This window comes from Gorilla gorilla, chromosome 11, assembly GCF_029281585.2.
Source record: "Gorilla gorilla gorilla isolate KB3781 chromosome 11, NHGRI_mGorGor1-v2.1_pri, whole genome shotgun sequence".
Taxonomy (NCBI): domain Eukaryota; kingdom Metazoa; phylum Chordata; class Mammalia; order Primates; family Hominidae; genus Gorilla; species Gorilla gorilla.
In genome coordinates, this window is record NC_073235.2 from 74,455,358 (window position 1) to 74,477,706 (window position 22,349).

At 38.7% G+C, this 22,349-nt stretch overlaps 2 protein-coding genes across 3 annotated transcripts in view; one reads left to right on the forward strand and one right to left on the reverse strand.

The window, feature by feature from the left end:
* Positions 1 to 22,349, reverse strand: part of SLC25A12 (solute carrier family 25 member 12) — a 221,486-nt gene that overhangs the window by 176,121 nt on the left and 23,016 nt on the right. The window lies entirely within an intron of this gene.
* The window catches only part of HAT1 (histone acetyltransferase 1), a 69,650-nt gene that overhangs the window by 40,508 nt on the left and 6,793 nt on the right, over positions 1 to 22,349 (forward strand). For both annotated transcript variants that reach the window (XM_004032786.4, XM_019022429.3), the window contains exons 5-9: positions 2,450 to 2,629; positions 2,899 to 3,020; positions 3,521 to 3,625; positions 3,953 to 4,059; positions 21,361 to 21,512. In XM_004032786.4, coding sequence (XP_004032834.2) covers positions 2,450 to 2,629; positions 2,899 to 3,020; positions 3,521 to 3,625; positions 3,953 to 4,059; positions 21,361 to 21,512 — 666 coding nt within the window. The remainder of the gene's footprint in view (positions 1 to 2,449; positions 2,630 to 2,898; positions 3,021 to 3,520; positions 3,626 to 3,952; positions 4,060 to 21,360; positions 21,513 to 22,349) is intronic.

Genomic DNA, 22,349 nt, shown 5'->3' on the forward strand with positions numbered 1-22,349 from the left:
AGTTTCTGTTCATTTTTAACTCTATTCAATTAACAGTGATTAAATGAGGTTTTGCTCTTGTGCTGATTTTATTATCTGATCAGTAATCCAATCTGAAAGACAAATATTTTAAATTGAACTAAATTATATATTTGAGAAAAGAGTACAGATCTCTAAGACATGGTAGTCAGGATTTTTTTTTTCTTAAAGCAGAATCCATTTAATAGAGAAATGCAGACATTTTCCCTTTAGTGAAGCCAAGTTGTAAATTCTAGGTTGAAGAACTATTTGGTTTTAAGTTGTATATTTTATGTAAGTATATCAGATACATATTTATATACATAACTATTTATAAATATATATTTATATAATTATATAAAGATTCCTTGCTTTAAAATTGCCCTTTGCCCCTGTAAAAATTCTTAATGTGTAAACTTACACAAAGCAAAATATTTTATTTGAAGATATTTATTACAGGAAATAGACATCCTTTGAAGGCTGAAAGCCCTTTTTCAACTTTGTTGGGCTCAAACCTTCTGGTTGCTCTGCCCGCCACCAAAATTGCTACTTGAAATTTAGAGTTTCTGAGAAGTCTTTGAAGTAGATTTGATACAAGATATGTAAAGTGATTTGCAATGCCTTCTTGAGAAGACAGGACATAAGGAAAGTTTTTAAAAGTTAAAATTATACATGCTATGAAAGTCTTAAAGTGATTTTTAAACTGATAGATTATAAATCCCTTTTTAAAAGTAGTTTTTCTTGACTTTTTAAAAACCTTAACTAACATACTATACTGTTTTACTCATCACTACTTTGGATTTTAATTGCTACACAACACATCTATTACAGCTATCCCTCATTATGACAGTTTCCTTGATAGCTGTTGAAATTGTACTGATTCTATAAAATATGCTGACGATGGCCTCTTCACGTTAGCAATTTCAAGGAAAATATCAAATAGTACTTTAAAAATAAGCAAAAACTGTCCTATGAAATGCAGTTTATTTGATCTAGAGTGTGAATGAGTTGCAAGGACTGATGTACATATTAGAAATAAACTGTTGGGCAAAATGCTGAAGAGCTATATTTTCAATAATAGGTCTTTTTTATACCTATAAACAAATTATATATAAATGTTGGTGGTACCAGAGCATTGAAAATAAAACTTGTTTGTGATAAACGTCATCACTGGTTCTCTATCCTGAAATGTAACTGAATCATAATAAAGTGCTATTCATCTGCAGGTGCATTGCTTCTACTTAGTTAAAAGATGGTTGAAAGGATAGGAATTAGTAGCATGTTGTATTAGCCTTTTGTAGTGTATTTTGTCCTAAGCATCTTAATTTCCCTGTTTTGAATGCTAAGTAGCAAGGGTCTTGGTTTAGAACTAATACCCATCATGCATGTAAACGGTATGAAAGAGCTGCTTAGTAAGTTAAAACAAAGTGTTCTTGTGTCAGTCCTTGTGGAAATAGATACAATACAAACATTACAGCTGAACTCACGGCAAACTCCATTAAGTAAAAACCTGGCCTCATTGTTCAGGAAAAAGTTTGAATAGAATACAAGCTCATTTTGTTGAATGTAATGTCAGGCTTTTAGGGACTGTATTGAAGGATAAGGTTTTGTTAAGTTGAGACCAATTCATTAAGTTTTATTGCCTGGTGAGAAGCAGCAATACTTTATTGTAAGACTTCATCAAATATTCATGGTTAAAGAGAAGTAGTAAATGTATTCAATCAAGTGGTCTTTTGGGATTTTGAAAAGGATTATGAAGTCTGCTCAGCTGATAACATTGATAGAGGTTGTTTAACAAGGGTAATTTTAATCTCCGAGTTTAGTTTTGTTGTCCAGTCTTGTCTCTTTTTTACTGTCACAAATCCAGGTCTGTAAGAATTGTGTCACATTCTAAGGATGAAAGAATGATATATCCATTCATATAATTTATGTTATTTCCTAAATAGGTATATTTTTAAGTTATCATCTTAGTTTGAGTTTGGCATATGAGGGAATTGTGACCCATCTAGTTGTGAGATTGCTATTCATTTGGTCAGACTCTAGTCTCATCTCACCACTGCTGGTGATCTTTTCATGTCTTGGATAGTATGATTTCTTTGACACATATAAAATAATAAGCAACCTTTTGCCTTGGCCAGTTCAGACTGTCATGAAGGGGTATAGTCAGCTGTTTCTGCATAATGGAAATGTCCATAGCATTGCCCTTATTACTGTACTTGGTATCAGGTTACCTGCCTTCTCTTATTTACTTTTATATTATGCTCATCTCAGTTTTGTGTGATGCAGTTTGTGCACAGGAAGCTCGTCCTTTTCCAATTCACTGTGTGTTTACTTCTTTAGTTTTCAACCAAAGTTTTGTAATTTGTGTTGGTTTTGTCAGTTTTAAAGAAATAAACCATATTCAACTTAAAGTCGAATTTGTTATTAATTTTTTATATCCTTTATTCTTTAGGCAGATGATGTTGAGGGCAAAATTAGACAAATCATTCCACCTGGATTTTGCACAAACACGAATGATTTCCTTTCTTTACTGGAAAAGGAAGTTGATTTCAAGCCATTCGGAACCTTACTTCATACCTACTCAGTTCTCAGTCCAACAGGAGGAGAAAACTTTACCTTTCAGATATATAAGGTAAAGATAAATCTAAATATTTATTGAGTAAAGTTCTATTTGCCTGAAACCTGTATGTAGTTTTGTTGTCAGTGATTTATTCTAACTGCAGTAAACAAGTTTTAATCAGCATTATAAACAAAGATCTATTTTGTGTGTATGTCTGTATCTGTGTTCACATCTTAATCTGAGACTTCTAAACATTTTCCCACAGGATAATTTTGTGTTCTGCGGACTTTCACTTACCTTTGTGATGAGTTTCACCTGACTTTTCCTGGCTTTTTCCCTAGGCTGACATGACATGTAGAGGCTTTCGAGAATATCATGAAAGGCTTCAGACCTTTTTGATGTGGTTTATTGAAACTGCTAGCTTTATTGACGTGGATGATGAAAGATGGCACTACTTTCTAGTGTAAGTACAGTTCTAAAGCAACAGTAGACCTTATTACCTCCACAAAGCCAGCATTTTAATTGTGGCAGCCCAATTATTGGGACAGTATAATGATATTTTTCCCAGGAAAGAAAAACTATTGTTTATGAGGCTTGAGTTTTCCTTCATTATGCTTTGGGAGACCTTGAGAATAGAGCTGAATTAAATGCTGTTGTCCGTTAGGGCCCTGAATGTAGGCTTAAACAGTAAAATGAGCTTTGCCTGTGTTTTCTTTTACTTGCCACCTATTCATCTTTATAATAGGCAAGTGCACTGAAGTGATGTAAAGAGGTCTGATTTATCCAAGTTGCTGCACACCAATTAAGTGAATTGTACATTCAGAACATAGCAGGTGTACCCATTGGGCCCTCACAGAGTAGCTTGCTGACACTGAAAATTCAGTCAGAGAATGGAAAAGAAAATGGACACTGCATGGGAGCGCGACTGTAATTGACCTGCTTGGCTTTCTGTTTTATCTGCAGATTTGAGAAGTATAATAAGGATGGAGCTACGCTCTTTGCGACCGTAGGCTACATGACAGTCTATAATTACTATGTGTACCCAGACAAAACCCGGCCACGTGTAAGGTAATTGGCAGTATAACACGTGCCTTGTCTTTTATTTCAGAAGAAGGAACTGCTGAAGTTTCCAATACTTGTTATAATAGTGTTGATTTGTTTAAAAAAAAATCACTATTATTCATGGGCTATGTACTGATTTATTTCATTGTTCCCTTTGAAACAGTGTAGAAGATTAAACTAATTTTGAGTATCTTGATAATTTTTGGGTATCTCAAAGGTGGATTGAAAAAAGATCACACAAACTTTAAAGTGTTTGTAATACTATAGTGATCTGCAGGTTTTAAACTGGTCATGTTATGATATTTTAATTTTAAAATAATTTCTTTACTGTAGTCAGATGCTGATTTTGACTCCATTTCAAGGTCAAGGCCATGGTGCTCAACTTCTTGAAACAGTTCATAGATACTACACTGAATTTCCTACAGTTCTTGATATTACAGGTATGTAAAATTTGATTTGTTACTGAAAGAGCCTTTCTAAAAATGTCTTCTTACTGACTGATTTTATTTTTGTCAGAAATGACTATTTTAAACAGCAACATTTTCCTAGGGTGTTTAAGCCATCTAAAGATGGCTTAAGTTTATGTTTTAGAGCATAAGCCTTTGTGGGGATTGGATTACATCCCTAACTGTGAAGTGCATAATGGAACAAATTGAAGATAATGAGCTGAATATATTTGGGGAAGTCTTGGTCAGGCATAAATACGTTGAAAGTATGGTATAACTTATTTGTTCACTTTATCTGGCAAACAGTTGCATTATTTAGAGGCAGCCTGCGCTTTAATTTACATGTAGGGGCAGAATATTCTAAACTTTACTGAGAAAAAAAGTCAAGGTAAATACTTCTTGAATAGAATACACATTTCCTAAAGTGTGTGTTTTGTATTCCTAAAATGCATGCCTTCACAACAGTAGTAGATAAGGTGAAATGTAGGCCTATTTGTTTTGGAAATGTCTTTCAGTATGGATTAGCCATAGAAGTAGTAGTATGAATAGAATGCTTAGGAGAAGGAAAGACGACTTACTCGACTTGACTCTTCAAAAGGAGAAGGCATTATTAGATGGAGTTTCAGATGATAATATGTTAAAGTGTGATCCACCAAAAAACAAAGTGGCCCAAGGAATATTTATGTTATTTTCTAACTTTCAAATTTGTTGTTCATAAAATTGCTGATGAAACTGAAAGTTACCTTTTTCTTTTATTGAAAAATACTTTACCAGATAGTTACATGCAAATTGGTATTAAAATTTATTAATCTTACAAGTTTGAATTTGGATACATCTTTGTTACAAACTATACTATTTAACATGCACTAAAATATTAACATGTTAAAAAATGCTATTTGGGAATTTTGTTTAAAGACACCACCTCCCACCGCCCCCCCCCCCCCCCACCAAAAAAAAAATGGTTGTAAGACTGGCAACCACATAAATAGGCTAGTAAGCAGATTGTTTCATCCTTCTTTATATAGACTAGTAATCCAAGGTAAATAAAATTGAAGTTGCTTCAGAACAGTGAATTGATCTGTAGAATAATAAGCTGGAGGGAAAGCATGTTGTCTTTAAAAAGGAGTTCCACATTTATAGAGGTGAATTATCTTTTCATCTGACTTTCCTGCTACTGTTAAATGGGTTGGAAACTCAGGAGATAAAGTAGCAGTTACTAAACTTCGTTTATAACAAAAGTTATAAATTGTTTAAGTGACAACTTCACTAGCTTAGTGACTTATAAAATTGTAGAAACATAATACAGACTATGTCACTTCTTTTAGTTGAGCAGAAAATTGTTTAGCTTCTATTAACTTATAGAGCTTAGACTTGCTGCTACATGAAGGGACATTTTTGGTGATTTTAATGTGGAGTTCACATAAGTAGTCTTTGTCTACTCTAGTGGGTAATGTGCCAGCAGGGGTTGTTTCTCTGAAGCCTCTTAACCACTTTCTTCTGTCTACTCCAACCAATAAAGTCCTTGATACTTAGCACCAATTAGCAGATAAAGAATTTTATTTCTTAAATCTCAGTGAAGAGTCATCAATAATGGTAGCCTTTATTCATTGGTGTTATTCATTAGAAACTGAAGTCTCTAAAAAGAAAAGACTAAACATGCTAAAGGACTTCTGAATTTGACAACTGGGTATTGGCCTTTATTTTCAGCATTAACATTTCTCAGCATTTAAAAATACTAAAAATGCCTTATCAGCTGTTCTCATTAAGATATTTATTTCTCCTAGATTTCCATACCCAGTCCTTAAAAAACAAAACTGCAGATTTTTCTACTCTTCTGTCATTTAGTTGCCTGTTTCTCCATTATTGTGTGTGCTTTTTTAGCTTTGTGGTTCTTTTGCAGGCTCTGGATCTCCATTTGCAATCCAGAATATTCTTTATATTGAGATGGCCTTTTGCTTACTTGACAGATAGCTAGATCTAATAATAATTGAAACTTCCTGTAGATGGCCTAAGTTATATCTTACTTCCAGTGGATGGGTGTTTGTGGTATAATTGCCACCTATTTTCATTTTTTTGCACTCAATTTTAAGGTAAAATACTGGCAGACAATTCCTTGTATACCATCTGCCTTTTGAAGATACTATTCTCTTAAGATGTACAGCATTTGAATACATCTCAGTTGTATAACTTTATAAATAGAATCAATGATCTGTTTCCTCTGGACTTCTGAAAGGAGTTGCATTTGGCAATAGAAATCGATTCTGGGCTGGAATACATATCAGTATTATTATCTATCAGTAGTACATTAAGAGCTAATTATATTTGTCCTTTAAATGTACTTTATTGTTCTGGGATGTGCCATATAGCTTTTTAGAATATTATGTGAATTGTTTATACTTAGGTGATTGTGCTGTTATCTCATTTCCCTTCTTTAGAATATGATTTTTTTATCACTAATATGTACATTAATATGAGAAGCTTTAAAAAAACGATTGCTAGATGATGTATTACATTTGGAAAAAACTCAGTTTTTGATCCTGCATATCATTGTAGATTTAAATTCAAGAAAATTTTATCTTTAAATATGTTGCTTATCTTTGTAGCATAGAAACAAAGGAATTGAAGGATGTCATACATTATTGGGTGTCATTTTAAGTTCATTTCAGACTGACACTTTCAAAGGGCTTAAAGATTGAGTGGTGACTTGGTTCCTTATATTAAGCTGCAAACAGAGTATTATCAGTCGTAATGGCTTATTTAAAACTGGAAATTTTTTGCATGTTTTTTGACTTATGTGAAAATTTCAGGTAAAAATGTGGCCTGAGTAGTTTTTCTCAACTGTAACTCATTTTCCTATGATACCTATTTCCTAAACTTTTCTGAGGGTGTAGAAGTTACTTAAAATTTCACTCAGCTGGTTACAGTGGCTCATGCCTGTAATCCCAGAAGTTTGGGAGGCTGAGCTGGAGGGTTGCTTGAGCTCAGGGGTTCAAGACCAGCCTGGGCAACATAGGGAGATTCCCGTCTCTATAAAAAAAATTTTTTAATTAGCTGGATATGGTGGCACACACCTATGGTCCCAGCCAGCTACTTGGGGGACTGAGATGAGAGGATCATTAGAGCCCAGGAGGTCAAGGCTGCAGTGAGCTGTGGTTGCGCCATTGCACTCCAGCTAGGGGGACAGAGTGAGACCCTGTCTTAAAAAATACACACACACTTTGGGAGGTCGAGGCAGGCGGATCATGAGGTCAAGAGATCGAGACCATCCTGGCTAGCATGGTGAAACCCTGTCTTTACTAAAAATACAAAAAATTAGCCAGGCGTGGTGGCATGCACTTGTAGTCCCAGCTACTCGGGAGGCTGAGGCAGGAGAATCACTTGAACCTGTGAGCCGAGATCCTGCCACTGCACCCCACCCTGGTGACAGAGTGAGACTCTGTCTCAAAAAAAAAAAACACATTCACACACACATACACACAGCCATACACACACACAGCCATACACACATACACTAAATGTTAGTTTAAATCAGTATTAGCAATGCAGTTTCTTTTTTTTTTTTTTTTTTTTTTTTTGAGACGGAGTCTCCCTCTGTCCCCCAGGCTGGAGTGCAGTGGCACGATCTTGGTTCACTGCAACCTCCGCCTCCCGGGTTCAAGCAATTCTCCTGCCTCAGCCTCCCAAGTAGCTGGGACTACAGATGCCTGCCACCATGCCCGGCTAATTTTTGTATTTTTAGTAGAGACGGGGTTTCACCATATTGGCCAGGCTGGTCTCGAACTCCTAACCTTGTGACCCTCCAGCCTCGGCCTCCCAAAGTGCTGGGATTACAGGCGTGAGCCACCACCCCTGGCTGCAATGCAGTTGTTTTTCTCAACCAATTTAGAAAGAAATAGACTTGGAAAAACTGACATTGGATAAGCTTGTACCTCATCTACTAGTACTTTAAAAAATGTGGCCGGGTGCCATGGCTCACACCTGTAATCCCAGCACTTCGGGAGGCCGAGGCGGGCAGATCACGAGGTCAGAAGATCGAGACCGTCTTGGCTAACATGGTGAAACCCTGTCTTTACTAAAAATAAAAAAATTAGCCAGGCGTGATGATGGGCGCCCTGTAGTCCCAGCTGCTTGGGACGCTGAGGCAGGAGAATGGCGTAAACCCAGAGGTGGAGCTTGAGTGAGCCGAGATCGCGCCACTGTACTCCAGCCCGGGCGACAGAGCGAGACTCCGTCTCAAAAACAAACAAACAAAAAAATGTTTTACAAGAGATACTTGCTTAAGCGTTTGTCTCTAGTAGAGTTTTTAATTAAAACAACTTTATTGAGGTATAATTTCCAGACCATAAAATTCACCCATTTTAAGTGGACAGTTCAGTGGTTTTTAGTAAACCTGCCTGTTTTAGAACATTTCCATCACTGAAAAGATCCTTCATGTCTATTTGTAGTCAGTTTCCATCCCTACACCCGACGTCCATTGAGGTCCTTGGTCCATTTTGAATAAATTGTTGTGTATGATGTGAGGTAAGTATCTCGTTCATCTTCTTAGATGTGGATATCCAGCTGTCCTGGCACCATTTGTTGAACGGAGTGTCTTTCCTCATTGAATTGCCTTGGTACTTTTCTTGAAAATCAGTTGACCATAAATGTGAAGGTTTATTACCGGTCTCTCTAATGAGCTATACTTCTACCCTTATGCCACTACCAAGCCGTCACAATTAGGTTGATACAGCTTTATATTTTTTATTTATTTATTTATTTTTAAAACGATAATGTCAAGTTTAACCTGTCAAATATACGAGTTGAATTTGTGGAACATATTTTGCCTGTGTGCTGCAAGGTAAACAGAAGTTTCTTGAAACGCTCGATGGTGTAGGGTTAAAAATGGGTCCTGGCCCTGGCCAGGCAGGTGGGAATGGGACAAAGAAGGGTAGAGATGGAGGCTTCAGAGTGGACTGGCTGGGCTTGGGCCATGACCCTCAAGGACACAGGAGTACAGGGTCCCAAAGGGCAGCCCCTTTCTGAGTGAGCACCCAAGCAACACACATAGGGGCTGCATGTTGCAAATTCATCAGTGCTCAACCCCTGGCACAACCACCCCCTACTGTGTAATCTACCTGACAAAACCCTACTTTCTAAGGCACTCCTCCCAGGCCCCCGACCAGGATCCTGAACTCTTAAAGACAGTTTTTAAGAAAACATTTAAACAGTTACATATGAAATGCTATCTGCATCTTTCCAGGGTTTTTCTTTTGTTTTTGTTTTTTTTTTTGGTGAGGTAGGGGTAGTGTTTGAGACAGGGTGTTGCTCTGTCACCCAGGCTGGAGTGCAGTGGAGTGATAGCTTATTGCGCCTTGAACTCCTGGGGTTAAGCAAAACTCCTGCCTCAGCCTCCCAAGTAGCTGGAACTACAGGCACATGCCACCATACCTGGCTAATTTTTAAAGTATTTTCTGTAGAGATGGGGTCTCACTATGTTGCCCAGGCTGGTCTTGAACTCCAGGGCTCCAGCTGTCCTCCTGCCTCGGCCTCCCAAAGCAAGGGATCACAGGTGTGAGCAGCTGCACCTGGCCTGGCACACACAAAGTTATAGCAGGTGCCCTTCCCCAACCCCCACAGGCAGCAAGCTGTGGGGTCTCCTAGCTGTAAAGGGCTGCTGCAGTGGCGACAGCACAGAGTGGGCAAGGCACAGCAGAGGTTTTGGCAGCACGGCCCAGTTCCTGGTATCTGCTCCTATATAGTCCATGCTTACTTCTTCAGGGAGAGTGACTGCATTCACTTTCCTGACAAACATGAATCATCTTTTGCTTTCCTCTCTTTCTTCCTCTTGGCTTTCTCCTGCTATTTCCAGATAATCACCTGCTCTGTCTTCCCAGCTAAATGCAATTTCATGTAATGCTCTTTTGCTTTCTCTTCTCAATGTCTTCTTTTCTTCAAATCTCCTTTGGCCTGCCCAGATTCAGTTGTGTGACCTTTCTGGTTATCTATGGCATCCAGTTGGGGTTCTTCATGTCAATGAGCTGTTCTGTGCCTTTGTACTTTTGTTGGCAGTTAGTCATCTTCATTCTCAGGCAATCTCTTGCCTGATGCTAGAGATTTCTTCTTTTTTGGGGTCACTTGCAGCCTCCATTCTCCACTCTCTTCTTGTGTCTTCTCTGGCCTTCTGCTTTTCAACTTGGAGCTGTGCATTGATCTGCTTGGGGAATATTGTACTGCCTTGCTTTAGCCTTTGTGGCCTCCCTTTCTCCTTCCTTTAGGCACAGAGGCTCTGGCAAAGCAGCACCTCAACCACGTATGAGTCTTGAAATCAGAAGTGAAAGTCCTCCAATTTTGTTCTTTTTAAAATTATTTTGTTTATAATGTCCCTTGTATTTCCATAAAAATTTTAGCATAAGCTCACCAATTTCTGCAAAAAAAAAAAAAAAGTCTCTTGGGTCTTGATAGGGATTGAGGGATTACATTGAATCTGTCATTAATTTGAAGAAAATTCCCATCTTAACAATTCAGAATCCTCTAATCCAGGGGTCTCAAAATCCTGGGCTACAGACTGGTACTGGTCCAGAGCCTATTAGGACTGGGTCACACAGCAGGAGGTAAATGATGGGTGAACAATCATTACTGCCTGAGCTCTACCTCCTGTCGGATCAGTGGTGGCATTAGATTCTCATAGGAGCACAAACCCTATTGTGAACTGCATATGTGAAGGATATAGGTCGAATCTAACTAACGCCTGATGACTGATCTGAGGTAGAACAGTTTCATCTGGAAACCATCCCTTGTCTGTTCCCCTCATCCCCAGGGAAAAATTGCCTCCCACAAAATCCCTGGTGCTAGAGATTTTTGGCACTTCCGGTACCAAAAAGGTTGGGGATCACTGCTCTAATCCATTAATATGAAATGTCTTGGGCCAGGCTTGGTGGCTTGCACCTGTAATCCCAGCACTTTGGGAGGCCGCAGCAGGTGGATCGCTTGAGCCCAGGAGTTCGAGAGCAGCCTAGGCAATGTGGTGAAACCCCATCTCTACAAAAACACAAAATTTAGCCAGGCATGGTGGCAAGCACCTGTGGGCCCAGCTACTCAGGAGGCTGAGGTGGGAGGATCACTTGAGCCCAGGAGGTTGAGGCTGCAGTGAGCCAAGATCGTACACTGCACTGCAGCCTGGGTGAGTGACACCCTGTCTCAAAAAAAAAAAAGAAAAAAAAAGAAATATCTCCATTTAGTTAGATCTTTTAAAACTTTTCTCAACAATGTTGTTTTCAGTACACAAGTTTTGCACTACTTTTGTTAACTTTATTTGTAAATATTTTTGATGCTGTTGGAAATGGGATTATTTTCTTAATTTCTTAATTTTGTTTTTGGATCATTGATTGTTTTAGTATGTAGAAATACAGTTGGGTTTTATATATTGATCTTCTATCCTGCACCCTTGCTGAACTTGTTTATTAGTTGCAGTAGTTTTTTGGTTAGAATTTTCCACGTACAGGATCACATTGTCTGTAAATAAAGACATTTTTACTTCTTCCTTTGCAGTCAGATGCATTTTCTTTCTTTTTCTTACCCGAATGCTTAGCTGAGAACTCCAATATAATGGTGACTGGAAATGGTGAAAGCAGACATCTGTGCCTTGCTCCCAGTTTTAGAGGGAAAGCATTTGGTCTTTCACCATTGTGGATGATGTTAGCTATAGCTTTCATATGTGTTAATTATGAAATTGAGGCAGTTCCCTTCTATTTCTAGATAGTTGATTATTGAGCGTTTTTTATCATGAATTGATGTTGGATTTTGTCAAACGCTTTGTTCTGCATGTATTGAATTTTTCTCATTTATTTTGTTAACATGGTATATTACATTAATTGATTTTTTTTGGATGTTAAACCAACTTTGCATTTCTTATATAAATCCCATTTAGTTCTGGTATGTAATTCATTTTATATATTGCCAGATTTGGTTTGCTAATATTTGTTGAGGACATTTGTATCTACATTCATGAGGGATATTGATTTGTAGTTTTTGTCTTAGATCCTTAGTGTCAGCGTAACTCTGGCCTCATAGAATGAGTTGGAAAGTGTTTCCTCTATTTTCTTTTTCTTTTCTTTTCTTTTTTTTTTTTAATGGAGATGGAGTCTCACTCTGTTGCCCAGGCAGGAGTGCAGTGGTACCACCTTGGCTCACTGCAACCTCTGCCTCCCAGGTTCAAGCAATTCTCCTGCCTCAGCCTCCCAAGTAGCTGGGACTGCAGGCCTGCGCCACCACTCAGGGCTAATTTTTATATTTTTAGTAGAGATGGGGTTTCACCATGTTGGCCAGGCTGGTCTCAAACTCCTGACCTCAGGTGATCTGCCCGCCTCAGCCTTCCAAAGTGCTGGGATTACAGGTGTGAGCCACTGTGCCTGGCCTGTTTCCTCTATTTTCTAGAATAGTTTGTGAAGGATCGTCATTATGTCTTCTTCAGGTTGTTTCATGGAATTTACCAGTAAAGCCATCTGGTTGTAGACTTGTCTTTGTGGGAAGATTTTTAGTTGGTAATTAAATGTCTCTGTTATAGTCAGTTCACATAGTCATTTACTTTTTGAGTCATTTTGGTAATTTGTTTCTTTCTAGAAGCTGTCTGTTTCATCTAAGTTGTCTCATTTGTTGGCATAAAGTTCATGGCATATTCCCTTTTAATTCTTCTAATTTTTGTAAAGTTGGTAGGAATATCCCTTCTTTCATGCCTGATTTTGGTAAATGTTGTTTTCTCTCTTTTTTTTCAGTCATTCTAACTAAAAGTTTGTCAATTCATCGATCATTTCAAAGAACCAACTTTGTGTTTATGTGAACTTGTCTATTTTTGTTTTCTTTTTCATTGATTTCTACTCTATTATTATTATTGCTTCTTATTACTTTGGGTTTAATTTGCCCTTCCTTATCTAGTTAAGATTGAATCTTAGGTTATATCGATTTGATGTCTTTTTTCTTTTCTTCTTTTAGACAGAGTCTCGCTCTGTCACCCAGGCTGGAGTGCAGTGGTAGAACCTCCACCTCCCAGGCTCAAGCGATTCTCGGGCCTCAGCCTCCTGAGCAGCTGGGACTATAGGCAGGGGCCACTGCACCCAGCTCATTTTTGTATTTTTGGTAGAGACAGGGCATCGCTTTGTTGGCCAGGCTCGTCTTGAACTCCTGGCCTCAAATGATTGGACCACTTTGACCTCCCAAAGTGGTGAGATGACAGGTGTGAGCCACCATGCCTGGCCTTTCTTTTCTAATATAGACATTTAAATACCTAAATATTTACACATAATATACATTTATATATAAATATAAGCATTGATGTAGCTGCATCACATAAGTTTTTAGAAATTGTGCTTTCATTTTCATTCAATTCAAAATATGTTTTAATTTTCCTTGTGATTTCTTTTTTGATCCATGGATTATTTAAAACCTTGTTGTTCAATTTCTAAATAATGTGGATTCCCATGTTTCCTTTTGTAAAGTTTGAATTTAATTCCACTGTTGTTAAAGAACATATTTTAGGGCCAGGCGCGGTGGCTCACACCTGTAATCCCAACACTTTGAGAGGCGGAGGCTGGCAGATCATCTGAGGTCAGGAGTTCGAGACCAGCCTGATCAACTTGGAGAAACCCCATCTCTACTAAAAATACAAAATTAGCCAGGTGTGGTGGCACATGCCTGTAATCCCAGCTACTTGAGAGGCTGAGGCAGGAGAATTGCTTGAACCTGGGAGGCAGAGTTTGTGGTGAGCCGAGATGGCACCATTGCGCTCCAGCCTGGGCAACAACTGCGAAACTCCATCTCAAAAAAAAAAAAAAAAAAAGCTGGGAGCGGTGGCTCACGCCTGTAATTCCAGCACTTTGGGAGGCTGAGGCAGGCGGATCATGAGGTCAGGAGATCGAGACCATCCTGGCTAACATGGTGAAACCCCATCTCTACTAAAAATACAAAAAATTAGCCAGGCGTGGTGGTGAGTGCCTGTAGTCCCAGCTACTTGGGAGGCTGAGGCAGGAGGATGGCGTGAACCTGGGAGGCAGAGTTTGCAGTGAACCAAGATTGCGCCACTGCACTCCAGCCTAGGCGACAGAGCAAGACTCCGTCTCAAAAAAAAAAAAACAAAAACAACAACAAAAAAAACCATATTTTCTATGACTTTGGTCCTTTTTCATTTATTTATGTGATTTTATATTTAATTTTTGCATAACCTTCCAGTGAACCTTTTTCATTTATTCTGTTTTGTCTATTTATCTACCTACGTAGGTATCTTTTGAGACAGAGTCTTGCTCTGTCGCCCACACTGGAGTGCAGTACCACAATCATGGCTCACTGCAGCCTCAACCTGGCCTCAAGTGATCCTCCTGTGTCAGCCTCCCAAGTCGTTGGGCCTACAGGTGCACGCCACCACACCCAGCTAATTTTTACTTTTTTTGTAGAAACGAGATTTTGCCATGTTGCCCAGGCTGGTCTGGAACTCCTGGGCTCAAGCAGTGCTCCCATCTTGGCCTCCCAAAGTGCTAAGATCACAGGTGTGAGCCATCATGCCCAGCCCTTTTTCATTTATTGAGTTTTGTTTTCTGTTCAAGCTTAGAGGTCAGCAAACTTTTTTTTTTTTTTTTTTTTTAAGGATAGGTTGTATTTTATGCTTTGCAAGCTACACACAGTGTCTGTTGCATACTCTTGGTTTTTGTTGTTGTTTTGGTTGTTTTAAACAACCCTTTAGAAACCATTCTTAGTTCACATACCATACAAAAACAGGCCACAGGCAAGACTGGCCCATGGGTCATCACAGTTTATTGATCCCTGGCTTAACATTAAGTCTTTCCTGGATGACTGTTCCTTGTACACTTGTAAAGAACATGTATTTTGCTGTTATTGAGTACAATGTTCTGTAAATATCAGTTGGGCCAAGTTGATTGATAGTGCCGTTCAGGCCTTCTATATCTTTGCCAATTTTCTGTCTAATTGTTCTATCGATTATTGAGAGTGTAGTATTGAAATTTCAGACTTTTTGTTGTATTGTCTATTTCTCCCTTTAATTCTGTCAGTATTTTCTTCATGTATTTTGGGACTCTGTTGTTAGTTGTGCATTTGTTTATAATTGTAATATCTTCCTGATGAATAAACTTTTTATCATTATAAAATGTGCCCCTTTTTTGTCTTAAACTCTTTTTAAAAAAAAAAAAAAAATAGAGACAGGGTTTTGCCATATTGCCCAGGCTGGTCTCAAACTCTGGAGCTCAAGCGATCTACCTGCCTTGGCCTCCCAAAGTGTTGGAATTACAGGCATGAGCCACTGCACCTGGCCTTACACTCTATTTTGCCTGATATTAGTATAGCCACTCTAGCTTGCATACTGTTTGCTTGGTATATCTTTTTTCTTTTTTTTTTTTTGAGACGAAGTCTCACTCTGTCACTCAGACTGGAGTGCAGTGGCACAATCTTGGCTCACTGCAACTTCTGCCTCCCGGGTTCAACCACTTCTCCTCCCTTGGCCTCCCAGGTAGCTGGAATTACAGGTGCCTACCACCACACCTGGTTAATTTTTGTATTTTTAGTAGAGATGGGTTTTCACCGTGTTGGTCAGGCTGGTCTCAAACTCCTGACCTCAGGTGATGTGCCTGCCTCGGCCTCCCAAAGTGCTGTGATTAAAGGCGTGAGCCACAGCACCCAGCGTTCTTTTTTCATCATTAGACTTTGAACCTATCCATCTTGAATCTAAAATGTTTCTCTTGTGGACAGCATATAGTTGGATCTTTTAAAATTCGGTCTGACACTCTTTGCCTTTTGATTAGAATATTTTAATATACATGCATTTAATGTAATTGTTACTATCCTTGGAATTATGCCCGCCATTTTGCTGTTTGTTTTCTATATGTCTCATTTCTTTTGGTGGGGAGGGGGGACAGGGTCTCGCTCTGTCAGAGTCTGAAGTCCAGTGGCATGATCATGGCTCACTGCAGCCTCAAACTCCTGGGCCCAAGCTGTCCTCCCCTCTCAGCCTGCCAAGTAGCTAGGACTACAGTCGTATGCCACCACACTTTGGCTGATTTGTTTTATTTTTAGTGGAGACGAGGTCCTGCTATGTTGCCTAGGCTGGTCTTGAACTCTTGAGCTCAAGTGATCCTCCCGCCTTGGCCTCTCAAGGTGCTGGGATTACAGCTGTGAGCCACCACACCTAACCCTTTTTGTTATTTTGTTTCTTTTTTACTGCCTTCTTTTGTGTTAAATAATATTTTCTATTGAACCATTTCAATTCCTTTGTGGTTTTTAAAATTTTTTTTTAAGTTATTTTCTTAGGCTGGGCTCAGTGACTAATGCCTATAATCCCAGTACTTTGGGAGGCCAAGGAGGGAGGATCACTTGAGGCCAGGAGTTTCAGACCAGTCTAGGCAACATAGCAAGACCCTATCTCTTTACCAAAAAAAAAAAAAAAGAATTAGCAGAGTGTGGTGGCACACACCTGTAGTCCTAGCTACTCAATAGGATTACATTTTTTTTTCTTTCTTTTTTTTTTTTTTTTGAGGCAGGGTTTTACTCCTGTTGCCCAGGCTGGAGTGCAAAGGTGTGACCTGGGCTTACTGCAACCTCTGCCTCCCAAGTTCAAGCGATTCTCCTGCCTTAGCCTCCCGAGTAGCTGGGACTAAAGGTGCATGCCACCGCACCTGGCTAAATTTTTGTACATTTTGGTCCCATACTCCTGAGCTCAAGCAGTCTGCCTGCTTTGGCCTCCGAAAATGCTGGGATTACAGGCATGACCCACTGTTCCTGGCCACATCCTTATGTATTACTATAAGCCAAACACTGGTTTATAATTATTGCTTTATGTAATTGTCTTTTAAATTAGTTGAAAGAAGAAAAGAGAAAAAATAATCTAACTTTTATATATATTTTTATGAGTATTCTTAATTTCTTCATGTAGATTTCAGTGGTACTATGTTCTTTTAGCCTGAAGGAGTTCTTTAATACTTCTTTTGGGCAGGTCAGCTAGCACCAGATTTCCTCAGTCTTTGATTTTCTGGGAATATCTTTATTTCGCCTTTATTTTGAAGGATAGTTTTGCTGGATACAGAATTCTTGGTTGATAGGTTTTTTTTTCTCCTGTTGGTACTTTGAATATGTCATCCCACTGACTTCTGACCTCCTTGGTTTCTAATGAGTCATTTTTCTCTTGCTGCTTTAAAGATTTTCTGTTTCTCTCACTTTTGACAGTTTCATTATGACATGTTTGGGTGTAGATCTCTTTATGTTTTTCCTAGTTGAAGTTTGAGCTTCCTAGATGTGTTGACCAGTGTTTTTCATCAAATTTGGGAAGTTTTTGACCATTATTTCTTCAAGTATTTTTTCTGTTCCTTCCTTTCCTCTCTTATATGCTTGAACAATTTTAATATAGGGTGGTGTCAGAGTTCAGTTTATATTTTATAACACAGAGGAGAATAGGTAAGGAGAATGAGTTAAAAAAAGGTTATTAGTTGACAAAAATACTGGTGGAAGCAGATAGAAGAAATAAATGACCTCCAGGTTTCTGGGTGGCTTGTATAACTGGATGATGCAGGTAAATTAAAGTGAGAAAAGACAGAAGAATGGGATAGGGTGACAAATTACATAACAGTCTTAGGTTTATTTTCTGTGTAGGTCTGTATTTTACTTATTTTGTTTTACTATTGATTTCACCATTCTTAATAGATCATAATTTCATCCCAAATTGATGCAGTGACTTGATTTCAATTCTTACTATTTTAAAGTCATAGTCAAATAGCACTTAATAACTACATGCATATGATGTGTATAATTAACTGTGGCATAGAAGCATAAAAAAGGTATTTAGTACAAATCAGTTGAATGAATGAGTTTCTTGGAATCATGAGACATTACCCTGTCTCAGGCTTTTTAAAAAAATAGCTTTATTGGTATATAATTAACACATCATATAATTCATTCACTTAAAGTAGACAGTTTTAAGATTATATTTACAGCACAACCATCACCGTAATCTTTTTGTTGGTCTGAGACAGTCTCACTCTGTCACCCAGGCTGGAGTGCAGTGTGTGATTGCAGCTCACTGCAACCTCTGCCTCCTGAGTTCAAGTAACTCTCATGCCTCAGACTCCTGAGTAGCTGGGATCACAGGAATGTGCCACCACACCTGGCTAATTTTTGTATTTTTAGTAGAGACGGTGTTTTGCCATGTTGGCCAGGCTGGCCTCGAACTTCTAGTCTCAAGAGATCTGTCCACCTCTGCCTCCCAAAGTGCTAGTGGCCCTAGTGAATAATCTAATTTTGGAATATTCTGTTCCCCCATAAAAGAAACCCCCAAAAGAAGTCCCTGTTAGCACTCCTTTCCTCCCCTCAACTCCTATCCCTAGGCAACCACTAATCTACTTTCTGTCTCTATAAATTTGCCTATTCTGGACATTGGAATCATGCAATATATGACTAGTTTCTTTCACATAGCATGTTTTCAAGGTGCATTCTTATAGCATGTAACAGTACTTCATTTCTTCTTATTGCCAAATAATATTCCATTGTGTGGTTATATCATTTTATTCATTGGTCAGTTGAACATTTTAGATTATTCCCACATTTTGGCTCTTATGAATGAATAATGCTACTAGGAACAGTCATGTACAAATTTTTATGTGGACCTGTGTTTTCATATCTCTTGGGCATATACCTAAGACTGGAAATTATGGGAAATCTGGTAACTATGTTTAACTTTTTGAGGAATCACCAGACTATTTTCCAAAATGGCTACACCATTTTACATTTCCATTACCAGTGTATCAGGGTTTCAGTTTCGCCACATCTTCATCAATACTTGTTACTGTGTTTTTAATTCTAGCCATCCTTGTAGGTATGAAGTGGTATATCATTGTGGTTTTGATTCACATTTCCTGTGGCTAGGGAGACTGTGCATCTTTTCATGTGTTTATTATCCACTTGTATATATCTTATTGATAAATGTCAATTGAGATCCTTTGCCCATTTTTTAGTTGGGTCTTTTTTTTTTTTTTTTTACCAAATTATAAGAGTTTGTACACCAATTTATATGAATCTGGATACAGGTGCTTTATTAGATACATGATTTGCGAATAGTCTCCCATTCTGTATGTTATTTTTTTCATTTTTTTACTGGTATCATTTTGAAACACAAGAGTTTTAAAATTTTTGTCACCTAGTTTATTTGTTTTTTTGTTTTGTTGCTTATGCTTTGGTCTCATTATCTAAGAAACCATTGTCTAACCAAAGGTCATGAAGATTTACTCCTGTGTTTTCTTCTAAGAGTTTTATAGTTTTACCTCTTAAATTTGGGACTGTGATCAATTTTGGTTAATTTTTATGTATGGTGTGAGGAAAGGGGATCCCACTTTATTCTTTTGATGATAGAGATCCAGTTGTCCCATCACCATTTGTTGAAAAGACTCTTCTTTCCCCCATTGAATTGTCTTTGCAACCTTCTCCAAGATTAACTGACCTAAATCTATGGTTTTATTTCTGGACCATCAGTTCAGTTCCATTCATGTGTATGTCTGTCCTTATGCTAGTGTCACATGGTCTTGATTATCATAGGTTTGAAGTAAGCTTTGAAATCAGAACGTGTTGAGTCCTTCAAGTTTTGTTCTTTTTTTATTTTTTCCCAGATGGAGTTGCTCTGTTGCCCAGGCTGGAGTGCAGTGACACAATCTTGGCTCACTGCAACCTCTGCCACCTGGGTTCAAGTGATTCTTCTGCCTCAGCCTCCCAAGTAGCTGGGATTACAGGCACCCACCACCATGCCCGGCTGATTTTTGTATTTTTAGTAGACACGGGGTTTCACCATGTTGGCCAGGCTGGTCTCGAACTCCTGACCTCGTGATCCACCTGCCTTGGCCTCCCAAAGTGCTGGGATTACAGATGTGAGCCACCGTGCCTGGCCTGCTCTTTTTCAATATTGTTTTGGGTATTCCGGGTCCTTTGTCTTTCTTTATGAATTTTTTCCTTTTTTTTTTTTTTTTTTTTTTTGAGACAGTCTCTGTCACCCAGGCTGAAGTGCAATAGCGCAATCTTGGCTCACTCACTACAACCTCCGCCTCCAAGAGTCAAGTGATTCTCATGCTTCAGCCTCCTGAGTAGCTGGGAGGAATGTGCATGACCACACCTGGCTAATTTGTTGTTTGTTTGTTTGTTTGTTTAGAGAAGGAGTCTCGCTCTGTCGCCCAGGCTGGAGTACAGTGGTGCGATCTCAGCTCACTGCAGCCTCCGCCTCCCAGGTTCAAGCAATTCTCCTGCCTCAATTTCCTGAGTAGCTGAGATTACAGGCATGCACCACCATGCTCGGCTAATTTTTGTATTTTTAGTAGAGACAGGGTTTCACCATGTTGACCAGGCTGTTCTCGAACTCCTGACCTCAGGTGATCTGCCTGCCTTGGCCTCCCAAAGTGCTGGGATTACAGACATGAGCCACTGCGCCCAACCTAATTTTTGTATTTTTAGTAGAGATAGGACTTTGTCATGTTGGCCAGGCTGGTCTCTAACTCCTGGCCTCAAGTGATGTGCCTGCCTCAGGTCTCCCAAAGTGCTGAGATTACAGGCGTGTGCCACTGTGTCTGATCTGTTCATCCAAATTTGAATCTCTCATTTACACAGCTACTGTAATTGGAATCAAAACTAAGATGCATGTGATACCATGCCAGTTAAAAAGTTTAAATTTGAGACTGGGCGCAGTCACTTATGCTTGTAATCCTAGCACTTTGGGAGGCTGAGGCGAGTCGATCACTTGAGCCCAGGAATTCGAGACCAGCCTGGGCAACATGATGAAACCCTGTCTCTACAAAAAATACAAAAATTAGCCGAGTGTGGTGGCGGGAGCCTGTAGTCTTAGCTACTAGGGAGGCTGAAATAGGAGGATCACCTGATCCTGGGAGGTTGAGGCTGTGGTGAGCCATGATCATGCCACTACACTCCAGCTTGAGTGACAGAGTGAGACTCTGTCTCAAAGAAAAAAAAAAGTTTAAATTTGAAATGGGTAGCTCTTGATTCACAAATATTAATACAAATGTCTTTGCAAAAGGATTGGATTTATTATTTTGACAAAGATAATAGTTTTATTTATAAGGAATAATCCTTTCATGTTGTAACTTTTGTATGTGTAATTTTTTAAATTACACATTAAAAATTAATTTTGTATTTTTTAATGTGTAATTAATTTTGTATGTGTAATTTTTTTTAATTTGCCTTCCTAGCCTAGCATATATGTTGAGATTGCAAATGATGAAGAAATTATATTGAGTATCAGGGAAATGTTGATATTATTCTGCTTTATTTATTTAGCGGAAGATCCATCCAAAAGCTATGTGAAATTACGAGACTTTGTGCTTGTGAAGCTTTGTCAAGATTTGCCCTGTTTTTCCCGGGAAAAATTAATGCAAGGATTCAATGAAGATATGGCGATAGAGGCACAACAGAAGTTCAAAATAAATAAGGTATTTTTATTCTGTAGGAGGAAAACAGATTTAAATTACAAACAAATTTTTGAAGTGTATACCTTAACTAAAATATTATAAAGACCTTAAGAATACATGTGTGGGAACCAGCAATGGTTAACAGTACAGCTTTGAAGCCAAATTGCCTGAGTTCAAATCTAGCTCCAACACTTGCTCTGTGATTTATGGCAATTTAATTTACCTCGTGCCTCAGTTTCCTCATTAATAAAATGGGAAGATAATAGGTGTTATTGCTATATTAAGCATAACAAGCAGAGGAAAGATGGATAATAGGATCTTATTTTTACTCTTTAAAGTAGTTGTACCCCTGGAGACATTATTGGTGGGAAGAATGGTTGAAGTAAAACACGTATTTCATTTTATATACTTTTATATATTTATTTAAATTTTAAAGTGGTAAATGTCTTAAGATAGGTACAGAAAAAATAAATATGGAAGTTCAGAGAAGAAAGTTTATTACATTTATGTAAGCAAGGAAATCAGTGGTTATTTCATAGAAAGGATGGCATTTGATGTAAACCTTGAAGAATGAGTAGGATTTGGATTATGAAAGTATGTGGGATGGGCTGGGAGTGGTGGCTCACGCCTGTAATCCCAGCACTTTGGGAGGCCGAGGCGGACAGATCATGAGGTCAGGACATCGACACCATCCTGGCTAACGTGGTGAAACCCCACCTCTACTCAAAATACAAAAAAGCTGGTCATGGTGGCATACGCCTGTAGTCCCAGCTACTTGGTAGGCTGAGGCAGGAGAATTGCTTGAACCTGGGGAGGCGGAGGTTGCAGTGAGCTGAGATGGTGCCACTGCACTCCAGC